Consider the following 15,007-nt stretch of genomic DNA (forward strand, 5'->3'; position numbering starts at 1 on the left):
TGGTACGCGGGCCTCTCGCTGTTGTGGCCTCTCCCGTTGCGGAGCACAGGCTCCGGACGCGCAGGCTCAGAGGCCATGGCTCACAGGCCCAGCCGTTCTGCTGCATGTGGGATCTTCCCGGACTGGGGCACGAACCCGTGTCCCCCACATTGGCAGGTGGACTCGCAACCACTGTGCCACCAGGGAAGCCCCTTAACGTGCTTTTTTAAAGTAATCTAGTTTTGAGAGTATTTTTAAAATTTTGTTTATATTTTATTCAAGTACAGCTATTGTACAAGGTTGTGCTAATCTCTGCTGTACAGCAAAGTGACTCAGTTATGCACACACATACATTCTGTTTTCATATTCTTTTCCATATGGTTTATCCCAGGAGATTGGATGTGGTTCCCTGTGGTCTACGGTAGGACCTTGTTGTTTATCCATTGAGAGTATTTCCTAAAGCTCTTTGGATCACATTAGAGAAAAGAGAGATGAATAAAAAAAAATTTTTTTTTCTTTTTAATCATGTGTGTTGAGAGCAGAACTGTCAGTGGCCGTGAGGTGTCACAGTACAGGCAAGACGCGGCCATGCCCTCCGGTGTCTCACAGTTAACATTCCCTGGGGTCGCGCTGATTTTCGGGAGGGAAGTTTGGTTGCTCTCTGAGGCTGAGAGCATTCTTCAGTCCTGGGGTGGCCTGGTTTTGTGACGGCCAGAGGGGTGTCTTTTGCACATTGTACTGACCCATTAATCTCTCGCCTGCAGATCCAGGTCACTGGGATCGGTACCACTATGGTTCTCGGTCCAGGGACCCCCGCGCCTATGACCGGAGGTGTTGGTATGATGCTGAGTACGATCCGTATAGGAAGGAAAGCTATGCTTATGGGGACAGGTTGGTAGAATAGATTTTGATAAGGAGGGTGGGTCGTGAGTCAGCTGCGCTTCTGCGTCTGTGCCCTCGGGTCTTTGTAATTCACTCAACAGCTACAGTTGTGTCTGGCTTCCTGGGGGGCGGTCACCGTCGGGAGGAACGGGATGAACTGGCCCTCCCAGTGGCTCTCTCCTTGGGCTCTTGGAGGAGGACTGGCCTCAGAACCAGCGCTGCGCGTCAGTTCATCCTCCTCTTCTCGGGTCCGTGAGAGGGGTGACCACCTCAGACGGACCCCCAGCCTGCCTCTCTAACCCTAAGGCGGGGTCTGAACTTGGCCTTGGGATGTGGCGACTCCACTCGAGGGTGGGCTCTGACGAGCGCTGTCCTTAGGATCGGGACTGGCGGCGGAGGGGACCTGGGGGGTGGGGCTCACTGCCGTGTGGCACGGGAGCATAGGCCCTGGAGGCACTCTCCCCGAGCCCCGGCCTCTGCCCCTCTGCTTCCCCAGGCCTGAGAAATACGATGACCACTGGAGGTACGACCCCCGCTTCACCGGGAGTTTTGACGACGAGCCCGAGCCCCACAGGGACCCTTACGGGGAGGAGGTGGACCGGCGGAGCGAGCACTCAGCGCGGAGCCTGCACAGCAGCTTCAGCTCCCACTCCCACCAGGTGGGCGGGCGGGGGCCGGCCCAGGCCCCAGGGTTCTGGTGGCCGCCTGGGGTCCCACCGCAGGCGTGGCAAAGAGACTTCACCTGTTTGCTCTTTGCTTTCTAAGAGCCAGGTGTACAGAGGTCGCAACGTGACTGCTGGGCCCTACGAGGCGCCCCCTCCACCGGGCTCCTTCCACGGCGATTATGCCTACGGCCCCTATGGCGGCGATTTCCACGGCACCCCAAGCTTCCCAGAGTACAGCTACCCTGCTGAGGCCAGCTGGCCCTCCGTGGAGCAAGGTGTGTGTGGCGAGGCCCAGCGTGCCCACAGGGGCAGAGGGAGGCCGAGGCACACCTTGGGGCGGCGTCCCAAGCCTGGGATGGGAAAGAGGGACTGAGTCGTCACCAGGATTGGAATTGGCGATGGCCTGGCCTGGGCATCCCTGCCGAGCAAGGGCCCTATGCCACCACGTGCCCGTCCTGAGGGGCAGCGCTTGCCACGCTGGGCTGCTGGTGCCCCGTGGGCTGCAGTCTGGCTCACAGGCCTGGGAGCTGCCCGGCCTGTCCATCGTGTCCACTTCAGTGTGGCTCTGACCTCAGGCTCCCCTGCCATGTTCTTGGGCAGGGCCTCAGTGTAGCCCCAGTGCCGACCACACGGGCACTTGGATCTTGGAGGGAAACTTGAAAAATTCCAGTTCACACGCTTATCACACAGGCCACATTCTCAATTCGCCTTTGAGATATTTGATCAAATGCTGTTTCTTGGAAAACTGCACAAGTATGTGAAGTTTTAGAACATGACGGTATAAAATATAAAATCATGGACTTTCTTAAAGCGTTATTTGATTAAAAATTTCACCTCCTGTTCGGCTTGAGGTGTTTCACTCTTGGTCGTTTTCCTTGCCGCCCCCTCCGATGCTCGTGGTCTGAGGGTGAGGCTGTGAAGAGCGCTCAGGGCGCAGGGGCTGAGGGGCCACCTGAGCAGCAGGAAACACAAGCACTGCTTTCTGTGAACAGTGCATCCTGGTGGCTTTTAAAGGAGCGTTTTCATTTTAGAGGCGAGTATTCTCACTTTTAACCATTAGAATGTTTTTCTGAGATGTGTTTAAGTTCTATTTTCTAATAGGATATTTAACAATTACTAACTACAGTTGAAAGTCAGTTCATCTTGATAATCCGTGATTCCAGCTGCATGGGCATCTTGAAAATCTCAGCTGTTTATTTAGTTCAGAAGCATTAAAAAGTGACATACGGGTTGTTTCTTTCTCATTTTATTTAAATGTAGCTCCATCGAGACCAACTTCTCCTGAGAAATTCTCAGTGCCTCATATCTGTGCCAGGTTTGGTCCTGGGGGTCAGCTCATCAAAGTGATTCCAAATCTGCCCTCAGAAGGACAGCCTGCGTTGGTTGAAATTCACAGCATGGAGGTAACTCCACGGGGAGAAGTCGTGCGTCGCCCTTCAGGTCGCACGCGCTTTGCAGTTTGTCATCTTTAGCTCGTGTGCTGTTGTCTGAAGAAACAAGCTTGCGGAATGTTTATTCCCGTGAATCTTCTGTTTGTAGATTGTTTCATTTCTGCTTGATCATCTTTTTCCTCCCGGAAGTCAGCATGTTAAGAATCTGCTCTGGGTGTTGTGTTAGATTTGGTTATTGTATGTTCATTTTCTATCTTTATTTGAATTTCTGATTTTGGAGTGAGGACCCTGTCCGTGCTCATTTTAGTGGTGATTCTGGAGAGTGGGCAGAGGTGCCTCATGATCTCGGGAGGCTGGCGCAGGGCGCCCTGCTCCGTGCCCTGGCAGGCCTCTTCCATCACGTGTGTCCAAGCCCTGCCTCAGCGTCTGGGGGGGGGCGGGTCTAGCTGCTTGAACAGAGCCTGAAAGTCACTGTTGTGGAGCAAGCTGCCCGCGCTCCACGATGGAGGCTTTGCCTCCCCAGCTGCAGGGACAGGCCGTCCTGAGGATGGCGTCCGCTCCCTCTATCTGCGGATGTAGCCAGGCCGGGCGCTGACCTGCCTGCCACCGTGAACAACTCTCTCTCTGTCCCCTCTCCTGTCCCCACCTCAGACCTTGCTGCAGCACACGCCAGAGCAGGAGGAGTTGCGGGCGTTCCCGGGGCCTCTTGGCAAGTACGTGCCCCACGAACGCGTCCGCGGTGCCTTTCCGCCGGCGGTGCCGAGCACGGCCTCGCAGATGCAGTGGCTGCTGTTCACCGAGTGTGTGTTCTTTTTGCAGAGATGACACCCATAAAGTGGATGTTATTAATTTTGCACAGAGCAAAGCTGCAAAATGTTTACAGAATGAAAATTTAATTGACAAAGAGTCCGCAAGTCTTCTTTGGAGCTTTATTGTTCTGTTATGCAGACAGAACGGGGTACGTGTCTCCTTCCTTGTAGAACTGCTCTTCTCGTGGGCCTCTAGTGCCGGGAGTCCTCAGCACCCCCGAGGAGGGTTAGGCAGGATTTCTATACCAGGCTGCACCGTCCAGGGGCTCCCCCAGGACAAGTGTCTCGGCGGCGGTTTGGGGACATGGGAGCCAAGCAGGGTGTGTGGTTTGGGGTGAAGGGCGGTTTGGGCTCCCGGTCGTCGGCCCGTCCGGTGCATGCGGTCTGCCCGCCTCGCTGCCGGCCGAGTCGGGGGCGGCCCTGTGCCGAGGCGGTCGAAGTCGCTCGCCCGCAGAGGCCCTTTCTGGGCCTCCCCCGACCAGGACCAGGGCCGTCCTGTCGCTCCTGCAGGAGGTGCTGCTTGTGGTTAAGCCTGTCTCCCTTCCTGCCCCTGCTGCCCCTCGCAGACCGTGGTGGGCACAGACATTGCAGAACTTCTGTTACGAGACCACCGAACCGTGTGGCTTCCTGGGAAGTCGCCCAGTGAGGCCAACCTGATCGATTTCACTCATGAGCCTGCGGAGCAAGTGGAGGAGGAGCCCGGGGAGGCCCAGCTCTCGTTTCTCACTGGCAGCCAGGCCGCCGCCACCCTTGAGAAGGACACGGAGCGGTTCCGAGAGCTGCTGCTCTACGGCCGGAAGAAGGTGAGTGGCGTGGGGCGGGGCGCGGGGCGGGGCCTGCTCTCGGGGCGCCAGCGTCTAGGGCGGGACGCGCTGCCGGGGTCTTGTTCTGCAGAGACTGTCTGGCACCTCGTGTGTCATGTCTCTGAAGGTGCGAATAGTGGCTTCTCCAGCGCCGCTGGCGTCAGAGACGTGCAGGTTCCGTTTTTAGTCATCTGACAGACACGTAGATTGAGCTCAGGCTGCACCCCTGCCGTGTGTAGTGTGTCTCGGGGTAAACACGTGCGTCACACAGAGGCCGCGTTCTCACGCAGTTGGGGTGAGCTCACCGCACCACCGCGAGTGGGTGCTGGGCACAGCCCGGGCCCAGGTGGGGAGCGCCTTGGGGACACGCCCGGGGTTTGCTCCGAGGGGCACCTGGTGGTGCAGCCGGGCGTGGGGGGTGCACAGTTGGAGTGCCTGCTGGGCTCTGGCAGCGGGGCTCTGGCGGGCCCAGAGTTCTTGGCACTTCTATGTCATGATAGACTGAGAAAACTCATATTTGGTGAGTAAATGATCTTAATGTGGCCATTTTACAGCTAGTTGAAATCTTCTGATCTGTTGCACTTAATTACCATTTCTCTGTTGCAACATTTCTGCTTCCTGGTCACAAGTTTTCTAAGTTGTGGCCCAGATCATTTTGGATACAGGGAGGCTGAAGTAATTAAGGCCCTGTTGGTGCTGAGCACAGGCCCTCAGGGCCCAGGGGTCGTTCAGGGCCTGGGGAGTTCACGTCGCCCTGGCCTTTCTCGCAGTGGAGATGACAGGTGGGAGAAGGCGGTGCTGCTTCTGACGGTGTGCTTGTCCTCTGTGATGGTCATGAAAGCGGGGCTCCTACACGGAGACCTCCTCCCGCAGGGACTCCGCGGCTACCGAAAACGGTGAAACTCGCCCGCTCTTTGTTTTTGGACTGGGAACGTGTGTGTTGGAGCCTTTGATCCGTTTGCTTTTTCATGTGCAACTGAGCCCTCTCCTCTTCCGTGACCGCGCGTGATGACACACGTTCCCTCGCCCCCGTTGTTCTCGGGGTTCAGAGAACCTCTCGATGCCTTGCAGGATGCTCTGGAGTCCGCGATGAAGAATGGCTTGTGGGGTCACGCCCTGTTACTTGCCAGCAAGATGGACAGCCGGACGCACGCCAGAGTCATGACCAGGTGAGGAGTCCGGCCATGGGGACTGTGTCCGGGCGTGCCTGCAGGCGGGGGTCCGGGCCTCGTCAGCTTTGGGAAGCCCCCGGTCCCCATACTCCTGTCGGAGGAAGCTGGGGAGTCCCGTCTGCCACCCACGGCTCTGGGCTTGCTGGTTCCTCTTCCTCGCGTTGTGTTGCTAAAGGATTTAAATTTTTTTTGTTAACTTCAGGCTTTTTAATTCTATAAAATCTCAGCAGGGAATTCCCTGGCAGTCCAGTGGTTAGGACGGTGCATTTCCACTGCTGGGGGCCCCGGTTCAATCCCTGGTCCGGAAACTAAGACCCCGCATGCCGCGCAGTGTGACCGCCCCCCCCCCAAAAAAATAAGATCTCAGTGAATTCCATCGTCTGCATCCTTTATAGCCTTTCAAAGACATTGCAGTGTGTACACTTGGCCCAGGTCAAGTCAGTCACCAAAGCGTCTGAGATGAGACCAGACTAGTTTTTTGTGTCCTGTTTACTGAACCAGGCTGAGTTAGGGCTTTCTCTGTTCGCGTCTGCCCAGGTTCGCCAATAGCCTTCCAATCAACGACCCTCTGCAGACGGTCTACCAGCTGATGTCCGGGCGGATGCCAGCCGCGTCCACGGTCAGTATGGGGGTCCTCACAGCAGCCTCCGCAGCTCAGCCGTCTGTTCAGAGCCCGCTCCCAGGAGGGCTTGCCTCCCAGGCGCGAGGCCGGCGTTTCCATCGTGCTCCTGGAGTTTGAGCACTGCAGAGCTGAGATGGCGGTGCGTTCCAAGGATGAGGGTTTTCTGCTTGTCTCTGGTTTCAGTGTTGTGGAGATGAGAAGTGGGGAGACTGGCGGCCGCACCTGGCCATGGTTTTGTCCAACTTGAACAACAACGTGGATGTGGAAGCCCGGGCGATGGCCACGATGGGGGACACTCTGGGTAGGTCAGACGCCGACATAGAAGGCGGGCCTGGGGCTGCCGTCAGATGCTCGGGACCCCGAGACTGTCCCTCCGTCTGGGGTCTCTCTGGTGTCTCTGTGAGCGCTCTGATCTCCGGGAGATCCTGTGACCGAGGCCCGCCTGCTTTCTATACCTTCAGCCTCGAGAGGCCTCCTTGATGCTGCACATTTCTGCTACCTCGTGGCCCAGGTTGGATTTGGGGTTTATACCAAGAAAACCACAAAGCTTGTCTTAATTGGATCAAACCACAGGTGAGGAATTGCGTAAGTGTAGTGGCATCCGTTTCCCTTAGAAAGGAAAAGCCCCTCCCATGGCTCCACCCAGACTGGCCCGGAGCGCTGGCGCTTCCGTGACCTGCTCAAAGGTGACGGCCGCTTGTGTCCTCCACAGTTTGCCATTTTTAAAGTTCGCGACCAACGAAGCTATTCAGAGGACAGAAGCCTATGAGTACGCTCAGTCCCTGGGGGCGCAGACCTGCTCCTTACCCAGCTTCCAGGTGGGTGGGGCCCCACGGCTCCAGCTCTGACGGGGGGCGGGGGGGCAGGGCTGGGGGGAGTGGGTGCTGACAAGACCACAGTCGTTTAGGGGTTTTATTCAAAAAACGTAAAGAACAGTGAAGTGTTTTCGGAAATCCCGAGGAGATGTTTGATCTGTAATGTTCGAGAATTAAAGTTTGCCGAATTGAGAATTTTGTTAGCATTTTGGTTCTTAATGTTTTTAAGTGTTAAAAACTTTTAGTGTTTGGTTTCAAGTACTTTTCTATCAGTTGTGGACCATGTTTTGGGAGGGTGGTATCTGATTAGGACTGTGCGTGTGTGTCTGAAACGGGGCAGAGCATCGGTGCCAACAGAGCAGGGTGACTGCGCTGGCGGCTCCCGAGAGGCGGTCATCGCGGGGTGCGTGCGCGTGGTGGCACCTTGTGGTCACTCCGTGGTCACTCAGTGGTCGAGAGCCCTGACGGCTCTGGTAAGGGTGTTGAAGAGAGAAAGTGAGTTTCTCAGAAGCTTAGTTGTTTACCCCGATGTAAGGTAGCTCAGGGAACGGGCCCAGCTCTGCCGTGGGCAGGCGTTGGGGACGCGCAGGAGGGATGCGAACGTGCAGGGTAGCGTCAGCCTGCAGGAGGGCACAGGTGATGCTGGGGACCGGTGGGGGGCACGCAGCACCGCTCAGCTCGCCGTCTGTCTGTCTCAGGTGTTTAAGTTCATCTACTGCTGCCGCCTGGCTGAGATGGGGCTCGCCACGCAGGCCTTCCACTACTGCGAGGTGATCGCCAAGAGCGTCCTAGCGCAGCCCCGCAGACACTCCTCAGTGCTTCTCCGCCAGCTGGTTCAGGTAACGTCTTCCTTGACGTCGCCGCGCCTGTGTGCCACATGGGGCCACACGGGGTGCTCGTGACCAGAGGGCGCGCGGGACTGCCTGCTCGGCCCAGTTAAGATCCTACGTGTTCTCGGGCAGGTAGTTGGTGTTTTGCAGCGCAGCACAGGAGCCCTTGGGGCGTCCCGTGCAGAGACTTGGAGGTGAGCCTGGGCGTGAGAAGGACCCCGCCTGCAGGAGGCTCGTGTCTCGAGGCGTCCTCACCTCGCGCTTAGCGCTGTGAGGTTCCGGGAGCCGCAGCCTGGGGTGGGTCCCGGCTGCGGCACCGCGGCCCCAGGCTCTCGCTCCGGAAGACGGAGACCGCGTGACCACCCTCCCGCCGGCGCCCGGCACCAGGGGCCGCGCCAGTGCGCTCCTGCTCCTGGAGCCTCGTTCTTGGAATGTGTCCACGTGACACCAAAAATGTTTTTATTACGGGAACTTCGGGACACCTGTAGAAACAGGGTAATTCAAGAACCCTGTTTCCATCTGGCAGCTTCAGCAGTTAACGCGAGGTCAGGCGTGTTCGGCCCGTGCCCGCCTGCTGCCCCCCAGAGCGTGAGCGTTGCCAGGGCGGTTGGCATCTTGGTGAGTGGAGCTGAGCAGAGGCGGGCTCAGCTCCCGCGGGTCCGGATGCCGTGGGCTCCGTGCCTCTGGCTCGGCGGGCCGGCGCGGTGGGCGCTTGCGCTCCAGGCGGTCAGGGACGGGCCGCGTGAGCCCGCCTCAGGAAGGTCCCCGTAGCGGACGAGGGCTGCGCTTCTGACGTTGCAGGCGCGCTTGCTCCACGTCCCAGTGGGTTTCGAAGGCACGGTTTGGCCGCCGTCGCCTGTGGGAACAGGGTCTTCACCTGCGTGTGTTTCCAGGTCGCCTCCCAGCTGCGCCTGTTTGACCCTCAGCTGAAGGAGAAGCCGGAGGAGGAGGCCGCTACGGAGCCTGCCTGGCTGGTCCAGCTGCAGCTCGTGGAGAAGCAGGTCAAGGTGCGCCGGGCTCCGGTCGTGGGGCCCGATGGGGAGCCATGTTCACGCGGGAGGTGGCGGGTGTGAGCAGCTCAGCTCAGCGGCGCCCGGTGCCCGGCAGGGGGATGGTGCTCCTGGGGCATGGTGGGTCCGGCGGCCGGCCTGGAGACCCTGAGGCCCTTCTCCCTCAGGAGGGCACTGCGGCCTGGAGCCTGGACAGAGCCTGCCCCCCGCGCTGTCCCAGCTCGCCACGCTCTGAGATGGGGCCGTGTGACGGCCCAGCGCCCGCGCAGCCGGCGGGCCTGGGCACCGACAACGCGCTGCTGGCGCCGCCTGTGCCCAGCGCTGACCACTTGAGCCAGGACGTGCGGCTGCTGCCCTCAGGTGAGCCCGCGCCGCCCTGGGCCCCTGCTTCTGAACGTGGAGCATCCTTGTCTTGCTGCCCAGAGGGTCGGGCCGTCTGTCCCACCACTTTGGCCCTCTGCTTTCTCTTTGTCCCTCCCTCCTTTGGTGTGTGCCTACTGGTCTTGCGGCCTTAAAGGTCTGGCTGAGTGGGCGGGTTGTGCAGGAGGTGTGGGGGGACTCGGGGAAGGCAGAGCCGACCCTGGGCCAGGCGGCTGCTCGCTGGGCTGTGTCAGGGTCGTGCCGCGGCTTAGAGCCCACGCCCCATGCTGTGCTGAGTGAGGTCCTCCCCTCGGCCCTGAGAAGGGTGTGTCCCGCTTCCCTAAACCAGTGACAGCCCGGCAGCTTCAGACTTTGCGCTTGGACGGTTGGTTCCTTGGCCCTCGATGAAGGAGGCGTGCCCTGCGGAAGCCACTGGAGTGAGCACGTAACCTCAGGCTTTCTCTTGTCCGCCGTCTTCCCGCAGCTCCACTGACGCTCCCCGACGGTCAGCCGGCCTTCCCCGCCAGGGTGCTGATGTACCCAGTGCCACCACCCGTGGGCCCTGTCGAGCTGGGGCCTGGCTGTGGACCCCCAGGGGCTGCACTTGGCCTTCCAGAGCCCTCTGGGCCTGATCCTGTGGCTCCGTACCCAGGGCCTGGCCTGCCATCTGGCGCACCATCTCTCCAAGAGACTGAACATCTGCTCCCGGAGGCCAGGAGCCAGGACGCAGGTGGGTCTGCGAGGTGCCGTCTGGAGAGCAGAGCGAACTTGGCTTTGGCGTTGAAGGGGCTATAACTGGTAGGAGAGACTTAAGTCGTTCGCACTTGGAGCAAAACACATTCCTTCGTGTGTGCCGAACGTTCTAGAAGCTGATTGAAGATCGGTGACTTGACCTTTTGTTGGGATGTGAAGTGGGAGTGGGTGTCCAGGGCGTGGCCAGGGGGGCGCCCGCCTGCAGCCTCTGTGAAGGCACTGGGGAGGCCAAGTAGACCATCTGTCTACTTGGACGGCCCGGCTTGAAAAGAGAAACTATTTTCACGTATTTAGGAACGTTCCATTCTTGGTTTGTGAAGCCCGCATCGGGAGGCGTGGTAGGAGCGGCTGCGCGTGTCTCCAGCAGCGTCTCTTGGCCGCGCCTGCTCCCTCTGCTGTGGACTTACTGATGCCGCGGTCACAGGAGCTCTCGTTTCCCTTGACAGGAATGATGCCACAAGAGGCACCCGGCAGAAACACGCTGTCGGAGCTAGGAGAGGATTTTGGTGGAAAATTCGCTAATGCGGTACTTTCCCACTTCTTCTTTGTGTTTTAAGCTATTTTTCATGAACTCCACTGAATAAGTATTCAAATTCTTTGTTCCTAAGTTGTAAGTAGAAAGATAATACTTAAAATTATCAGATTATCTTTTGGATCGTTTCTTAAAGAGAAAACTTGAATCCTTAAAATGTGAAGAGCTGATGAAAACATTAAGCGGGGAAAAGATAATTTCATAGTGTAGAAATAGGCATTTTAAGGAGAAGAAATGCTCGTCTACAGTGAAACTACCTTGTCAATTTTAACTTTTCTGAAATGGAAAAACTTCCCTGATTTCTGCATCTCTTTCTACAAATAGGATGCGTAAAATTTTCAGTGGTGATTTTAAAACCAAGATTCATTTTATCAGACACGCTTGATACAAATACCACCTTGGTGTGCTGTGAGCCCAGTGATGGGGAGTGGGAGGATAAACGCTTTTACATAAACTGCATTCTGGAAGCTTCTTTACAGATACCCTCCTCTTTTGGGGCATCCCATCAGCAGGCGATTGCTGTAGTCTAAGCTCTCCTTACGTGTTCCACCGTTAAAATAGTCTGTCCCCGTGAAAGTAAAAGTGAGAGTTAACTGTATTGAAGACAGTCTCAACCCAGGGATAAATTTTTTTTTAAATGCTTCTATCTTTTAAAATGCCCACTGCCACCCCCTCTAAGCAGTCTTCTCCTCGGAGCACATACGTATCCCATCTCCTCCAGCCCAGCAACCCCATAGAATTCCCGAATCCGCATCGTGAGTGCCGTGATGCTCCTAGAAGGCGTTGCCCTTGAGTCCAGTCGGCCCCGGGGAAGCGGGGGGCCGCTCTCACCAGCCCCTCCTTGCCTGGCTCTGCTCACCGTAGTGACGTAGCCTCTCGTGAAGTCTTAAGAGCTCCTGGGGAGGTGCCCCCGGTGAGCCTGCCTCGTGTTACCTTGGGACAGGGCTCCTCAAGGACGTCCCAGGGCTCCGAGTCACCTCCGGGCTGGGGGAGCGCTGGCTCAGGGGCCCTGCAGCCGCCTCCGCCTCCGCCACTGACGCCCGCGCCCGACGTGAAGAGACCTGTCCAGGCAGCCAGGAAAGAGACCAAGGAGCCTAAGAAGGTGACTCACAGCCCCCAGCTGGGCGGGGCCGGGGGCTGGGGCCGGGGCTTGGCTCCCCCGTCCTCACGCTGAGGCGAGGAGAAGGAATGTGTTTCTGTTTAAATCAAGCCACGTGTGTTCTTGAGGGGCAGTAAGCGTGTGGCGAAGCGCGAGTGTTTGTGTGTCCGTGTCCACGTGTAAGTCCACCAGCTCAGAGCTGGAGCTGTGCCTGCCTCCCGGACGCCCGTGGGTCCAGGGCCCATCCACATGCTCCCCAGGGGGTGGTCTCTGCCCGACCTCTGTCACCACCGCTTGGGTTCAGCTGTTCCCGACTTCACGCGAAGGAGGTGCCTCCTTGTCGTTGTGTAGCGATGTTGATCGTGTGCGTACGCCGTGGTTTTATGTATCCTTTCTCCCAATGCAGGACGTTTGTGGGTTTTTTAGTTTGGGATTATTAGGAATAAAGCCACATGAGTGTTCTCGTCTGTGTCTTTTGGTGGCAGATGCATTTGTTTCTCTTGGGTGTATCCCGAGGTCACAGGGCAGCTGTGTGTCTGGCTTTAGAACGTCCTGCCAGCCCGTCCTCCTCAGTGGCTTACCAGGCACCCCTTCCAGCGGCCCCGTCCTCACCCCGGGGGCTGCGTTGTTGGCCATTGCGCTGGGCTTAGTGACACTTGGCTGTGGGTTCGTGTGCTTTCGCCCCCTCCGCGTCCTCAAATGTGTGGGGCTGGCTCAGGTCTCCTCCCGTCCTTCGTGGGGTCCTCAGAGGTCGGCAGGCGTTGCTGCATGTTGTGGACGCAGGTCCTGCCAGATGTGCGTGTGTGCACACCTCCAGCCTGTGGGTGGCTTTTAACGGCTACTGTCTTAGGTAAACACAGTGTGATTCAAAACACACACGGGCCGTGAGGTAGAGCAGGACCTCCAGACGGGGTGTGACGTGCAGGGGACTGACCCCCCCGCCCAGCACGGGGCCGTCCGCCCTGCCGCGGATTGAGAGAAGCGGGTGAGGGGGTGTGGAGTTGCTGCTGCCTTTTGTGGTAGACGTCAAGTGCAGTGTATGAAGAATAAAGTCAATGTCCCTGAAGCCTAATCTCTGCCAGCCTCAGAGTACGAGGGCCTCTTCTTAGAGCCCACGCGGACTCCCCAGCCGTCGCCACTCCTGCGGGGGGGTGTCTCAGGCTGCTCATTTGTGGGCATTCAGACATGAAACCCTCCAAGAGGCAAGCTGTTGTTCTAATTTTTTTTTAAGTGTGGTAAAGTGTACAGAAAACTTACCACTTTAAGTGCTTGGCTCTGGGGCCTCAAGCACACTGTCGTGCACCCGTCCCGGGACCTTCTCATCTTCCCAGACTGGAGCCCTGCCCCCCAGACTCGCTGCCGCCCGGCCCACATCCGCTTCCCGTCTCCGTGGCTTAGCCGCTTGCAGGCGCGCGGCCGTCGTGCACGTGGGCCACACGGGCTTGGCTGGCGCTGTGTGCTGGGCTCCTTGCGCTCAGCACCAGGCCCTCAGGGTTGTCCTGGTGGTTTTTGTGTCCAGAGCAGCGACTCCTGGTTCTCCCGTTGGCTGCCCGTGAAGAGGAGGACGGAAGCTCACTTGCCGGATGACGAGAACAAAGCGGTGCGTCCCGCCGGGGGCCGGGGCCGGGGCCGGGGCCGGCGCCGGGGCCGCAGCGGCGCGTCCGCCCGCCTGTTGGTGGGAGCGGCGCCTCGGGAGCAGCCAGGTTCTGGTTTCTGATTCTGTCCAGCTTTTGCTACTGAGTTTTCCTTTTACCTTTCACAATCATGGCAGATCGTCTGGGATGAAAAGAAGAACCGCTGGGTGGACACGAACGAGCCAGAGGAGGAGGTGAGCCGGGATCCAGGCGCTCGCTGTGGCCGGGCAGGGAGCCCCGCCCTGGGCAGGAGCCTCCGTCTGCAGGGGTCCCCTTGGGCTCTGGGTCAGCGCGCAGACCCCGCAGTGGTATCTCCCTCCACAGAAGAAGGCTCCGCCCCCACCTCCAACATCCCTTCCCAAGGCTCTGCAAGCTGCCCACCCTGGCCCCGGAGGGCCCCCCAGACCCGCTGTGAACATGTATTCTAGAAAAGCAGGTAACGACGGCCAACCAGAAATCAGAGTTCACTTGGGTAATTTATTTGTCCTACAGATGGGCCAGAGTTCAGCGATGATAATGTGCCCGTGAGGTGGTAGGTAGTTTCCTACCAGGAGGAGTACTGGTTTTCTGAGGAGGAGTCCCCGGGGGGTGGGGGGCCAGCTCTCTAGACTAGAGTTCAGCGTTCCTGGGTGGACCATCGTATCGCTGGGGAGCTAAGGGCGGGGCGGATGCGATCAGCCGGGTCGTGGTGTGAAGTGGGACCCCTCGCCCGGGCAGAAGCCAAGCAAGTGTGCCCCAGGAGGGGCCCCCTTCCGGGCCAGGCCGCCCCCGGGAGCGGAAGCCTGGCCCGGTGCTCTCTGGACACGAGGAGGACGGCGGGGTGACCTCGCTCCCTCTCCCCGTGGCAGCCCGAGCCCGAGCGCGCTACGTGGACGTCTTGAACCCGGGGGGCCCCCAGCGGAGCGAGCCAGCCCTTGCTCCCGCGGACTTCTTTGCGCCACTGGCCCCGCTCCCAATTCCCACACACCTGTTGGGACCAGACCCAGGTAGGCAGCACGGGAGCAGCTGTCTGTGCGCAGCTTCTGACCTTTGGCCTTTTGCTGAGAGCCTCTGGCCTTAATTCTCTGTTAAGAAGAAATAACTACTCACCCACACGCAGAGCGCCCAGGGTTCCCCTGTGCTTGTCTGTGGACTTGTTTCCCTTGGCCTGCCTGAGGACCTGGGTGCAGCTCTCCCCTGGGGCTGTTCCCTCTGGGCCCCAGCGACGACGGAGGCGGGGGGACACGAGTGACTCCCTCCCCCGCTGTCCCCTTCACAGATGCAGAGGAAGCACTGCCTGCCGAGGGGGCTGGCAGGGAAGGGCAGGCACCGACGGGGCGGGCAGCCAAGCCAGAGCCCGCCTCGGAGCCCAAGGTGAGCGGTGCCGTGGGCCCAGGCGGGGGGTCGGGCAGTGGGAATTGGCCTCCTGCCCCGACCCGAGGCGGCCCTGACCTTCCCCAGAGTCTCGTGTACACAGAGCTTATGGTGTGGGTCACACGCGCATTACCTAGTAATTCTGTCTTGCTGAACTGTTTACAGCGAAGAGGGTTGTTTTGAATGATGGTGACGTGTATGTGCAACGCAGTCATTCAGAGTTTGGTCTCTGAGGTTGGTTGGACCTGGATTTCAGCCCTGCCTTCTCCAGTAATTAGCTTTTTTTTTTTTTTTTTTT

At 58.7% G+C, this 15,007-nt stretch overlaps 1 protein-coding gene across 1 annotated transcript in view; it reads left to right on the top strand.

The window, feature by feature from the left end:
- The window catches only part of SEC16A (SEC16 homolog A, endoplasmic reticulum export factor), a 26,639-nt gene that overhangs the window by 7,839 nt on the left and 3,793 nt on the right, over positions 1 to 15,007 (top strand). Inside the window, exons 7-29 of the mRNA XM_007459017.1 lie at positions 744 to 870; positions 1,358 to 1,520; positions 1,627 to 1,801; positions 2,787 to 2,929; positions 3,569 to 3,630; positions 3,737 to 3,875; positions 4,293 to 4,529; positions 5,601 to 5,698; positions 6,239 to 6,320; positions 6,507 to 6,624; positions 6,785 to 6,896; positions 7,036 to 7,141; positions 7,837 to 7,977; positions 8,862 to 8,975; positions 9,146 to 9,338; positions 9,823 to 10,068; positions 10,538 to 10,617; positions 11,567 to 11,725; positions 13,242 to 13,322; positions 13,494 to 13,550; positions 13,681 to 13,792; positions 14,205 to 14,342; positions 14,615 to 14,709. Of these exons, the coding sequence (XP_007459079.1) occupies positions 744 to 870; positions 1,358 to 1,520; positions 1,627 to 1,801; positions 2,787 to 2,929; positions 3,569 to 3,630; positions 3,737 to 3,875; positions 4,293 to 4,529; positions 5,601 to 5,698; positions 6,239 to 6,320; positions 6,507 to 6,624; positions 6,785 to 6,896; positions 7,036 to 7,141; positions 7,837 to 7,977; positions 8,862 to 8,975; positions 9,146 to 9,338; positions 9,823 to 10,068; positions 10,538 to 10,617; positions 11,567 to 11,725; positions 13,242 to 13,322; positions 13,494 to 13,550; positions 13,681 to 13,792; positions 14,205 to 14,342; positions 14,615 to 14,709 (2,978 nt within the window). The remainder of the gene's footprint in view (positions 1 to 743; positions 871 to 1,357; positions 1,521 to 1,626; positions 1,802 to 2,786; positions 2,930 to 3,568; positions 3,631 to 3,736; positions 3,876 to 4,292; positions 4,530 to 5,600; positions 5,699 to 6,238; positions 6,321 to 6,506; positions 6,625 to 6,784; positions 6,897 to 7,035; positions 7,142 to 7,836; positions 7,978 to 8,861; positions 8,976 to 9,145; positions 9,339 to 9,822; positions 10,069 to 10,537; positions 10,618 to 11,566; positions 11,726 to 13,241; positions 13,323 to 13,493; positions 13,551 to 13,680; positions 13,793 to 14,204; positions 14,343 to 14,614; positions 14,710 to 15,007) is intronic.

Source organism: Lipotes vexillifer, unplaced genomic scaffold, assembly GCF_000442215.2.
Source record: "Lipotes vexillifer unplaced genomic scaffold, Lipotes_vexillifer_v1.1 scaffold636, whole genome shotgun sequence".
NCBI lineage: Eukaryota > Metazoa > Chordata > Mammalia > Artiodactyla > Lipotidae > Lipotes > Lipotes vexillifer.